Genomic DNA, 2,372 nt, shown 5'->3' on the forward strand with positions numbered 1-2,372 from the left:
CTACATAGTGAGTTCCAGGACAGCCATAGCCACATAATTAGACCCTATCTCAAAAAAGGAAAATAATAATAAAATTGGGTGAGATTTGTTCTTAGAGTCAGCCCTCCAACTATCTTATCTTTCTTTATCCCTTAGTTTCCCTATCTGAAACTGGACAGTAAAACCCAGCTTGCTGGCTCCCTGAGCATTTTCATAAAAATTGGGAGGTAACCTACGAGAGAAGTGCATTGTCCCCTACAGTAACACATCTCTAGGAACGCTGCACTATTTAGGGGTGGGAGGGATGCTGCACTCACAGAGACCAGCGTTTCCCTGAACACCACATCCTCTCCGTCCCTAGGGGAGTGCCACTCTGCAGTTCTTCGGGCGGTGGAGGATCTGGATTTGTCTAAGGTCCTTCCCGTGGGCCGTCAGCATGGCATCTTAAACAGCCTGGAGGTGGTTCTGAAGAACGTCAGCCACCTGATCAGCGCGTACCTGCCGAAGATCCTGCAGATCCTGCTGTGTATGACGGCCGCCGTCTCGCACATCCTCGACCAGCGGGAGAAGGTGAGAGGCCGGAGACGCTCGCTTTTCGGCGGCGGGCGTCTGAATCACAGTGGCTTCCCAGGTTAAATCTCCTCCTAGAACCCTTGTTATGCTGAGAGTGTCGCACAGACTCTGGGAAGTGAGTGCTGGAACCAGTGCAGTTTTTGATAGATAAGCAGAGTGATGAGCAGGACTGCTTAGGTAGCTGACCAACTGCCAGCAGGTAAGCGCTGTAGATGTTTTCTGAATTGTTTTCCAGACCTGTTCTGTTGAAATAGGAATGTGGCCGTGAGGACGTTTGAGGACGGAGGGAAGAAGGTTGTACATTATGATAAACAGGAGGCCCTTGGAGCAATTGGGTTTGAAGGAAAGACCCAGGCTCCCATTTTGTCTTTTGAACTGTGGCTGTTATTAACAAATGGGCATAACTTTCAGTTTGTCGAAGAAGTTGTCTCTGGGGGCTGGTGAGATAGATGGCTCAGCAGTTAAGAGCACCGGCTGTTCTTCCTGAGACCTGGGTTCAATTCCCAGCACCCACATGGCAGCTCACAGCTGTCTGTAACTCCAGTTCCAGGGGCTCCAACATCTCATACAGACATACATGCAGGCAAATCACCAACTCCTGTGAAATAAGAGTAAAAAGAAAAGAAAGAAAACAAGCAAGCAAGAAAGTTGTCTGTTGATTCATAATACGCCCAGTGAACTGCCTTCTGAACGCGGTCTCAGGTAGAAGTTGGCTGTCAGGATTCTCAGCTGGTTTTTAGGTAGCTGTAAATTGGCCTTGTTAATGAACTGAGTCAGCAGGAGCTGACCCTTGGGGTGGCACAGCTCCAGTGTGTTCTAAGAAGAGACGGGGCCAGGGTGTCTAGAATGCAGGGAGGGGAAGCGTCCCGTAAGCGGGGTTGGTGATACCACACGTATTTGCTTGGAAGTATGAAAACTTCCTTCCTACTGGGGAATTCCTGATAGACCTTGAGCGGAGGTGTGATAAGGACGCTGCCACAGCTGTGATGGCCACACCAGTTGGATCTGCTGAAGGACGCAGAGGCAAGAGGATTACGAGCTGCCCAGGTGTGGGCACACACCATTAATAGCAGCGCTCTGGAAGCAGGGGCTGGTTCATCTCGGTTGACTTCAAGGCCAGCCTGGTCTACAGCGTGAGATTGAGGAAACTCTGTCCTATGTGAGCTTAAAGGAGACGTTTCCATCTCAGCTTCAGCGCAGACAGAGGGGAGCGTCTGTGCACGCGCTAAGCCCAGAAGTGTGAGAGGTTTCGTAAAGACGCGGCCTTTGGACTTTGGATTAACTTAGAAGTTACTCAGTAATGGGCCATGCTCCCAAGCCAGCATTGTGTAACTCAGAGGATCATTTGTGCAATTTCAAGGTTCATTAGTTCCTGAGGTGTTAGGCTTGCTCACGGACGTGGAGCTCCTTGCTCTTTTAAACAGGTCCGAGGAGTTCCTCTAAGAGGCATGAGTCACCCCACGGTGATTTGTCCTGGTGTGTGTTTGAGCTCACTTACACACTTGCTTTTTATGGCTTTGGTAGCCTTTGCAGTGTTGGCTGACATGCAGTGTGTTGTTAGGTAGTAACTGGTTTTGTAGTGTTTGTCCATTGAAGTGGTGGCCGTGTACAAATATCCATAAAGCCTCCAAATGCTTATTTTTCGGGCTTTCCTCTAGCTTGGTCAACACTTACGGAGTAAGCTGGACAGCTGGAACTCTAGTTGTAAAAATGAACAGAATGTGCCCCTCCTGCCCATGGGAAGAGCAGAGCTGGAGAATGGTGGGCATCTTGTTTGCTAGGGCTGCTTGTTATGTGTCCAGACGATCACAGTGCCGTGT

At 49.6% G+C, this 2,372-nt stretch overlaps 1 protein-coding gene across 1 annotated transcript in view; it reads left to right on the top strand.

Annotated features, from left to right (window-relative positions):
• Positions 1–2,372, top strand: part of Utp20 (UTP20, small subunit processome component) — an 80,010-nt gene that overhangs the window by 40,138 nt on the left and 37,500 nt on the right. The window contains exon 27 of the mRNA XM_005358277.2: positions 341–549. Coding sequence (XP_005358334.1) covers positions 341–549 — 209 coding nt within the window. The remainder of the gene's footprint in view (positions 1–340; positions 550–2,372) is intronic.

This window comes from Microtus ochrogaster, chromosome 24 (genome assembly GCF_000317375.1).
Source record: "Microtus ochrogaster isolate Prairie Vole_2 chromosome 24, MicOch1.0, whole genome shotgun sequence".
In the NCBI taxonomy this organism is placed as follows: Eukaryota; Metazoa; Chordata; class Mammalia; order Rodentia; family Cricetidae; genus Microtus; species Microtus ochrogaster.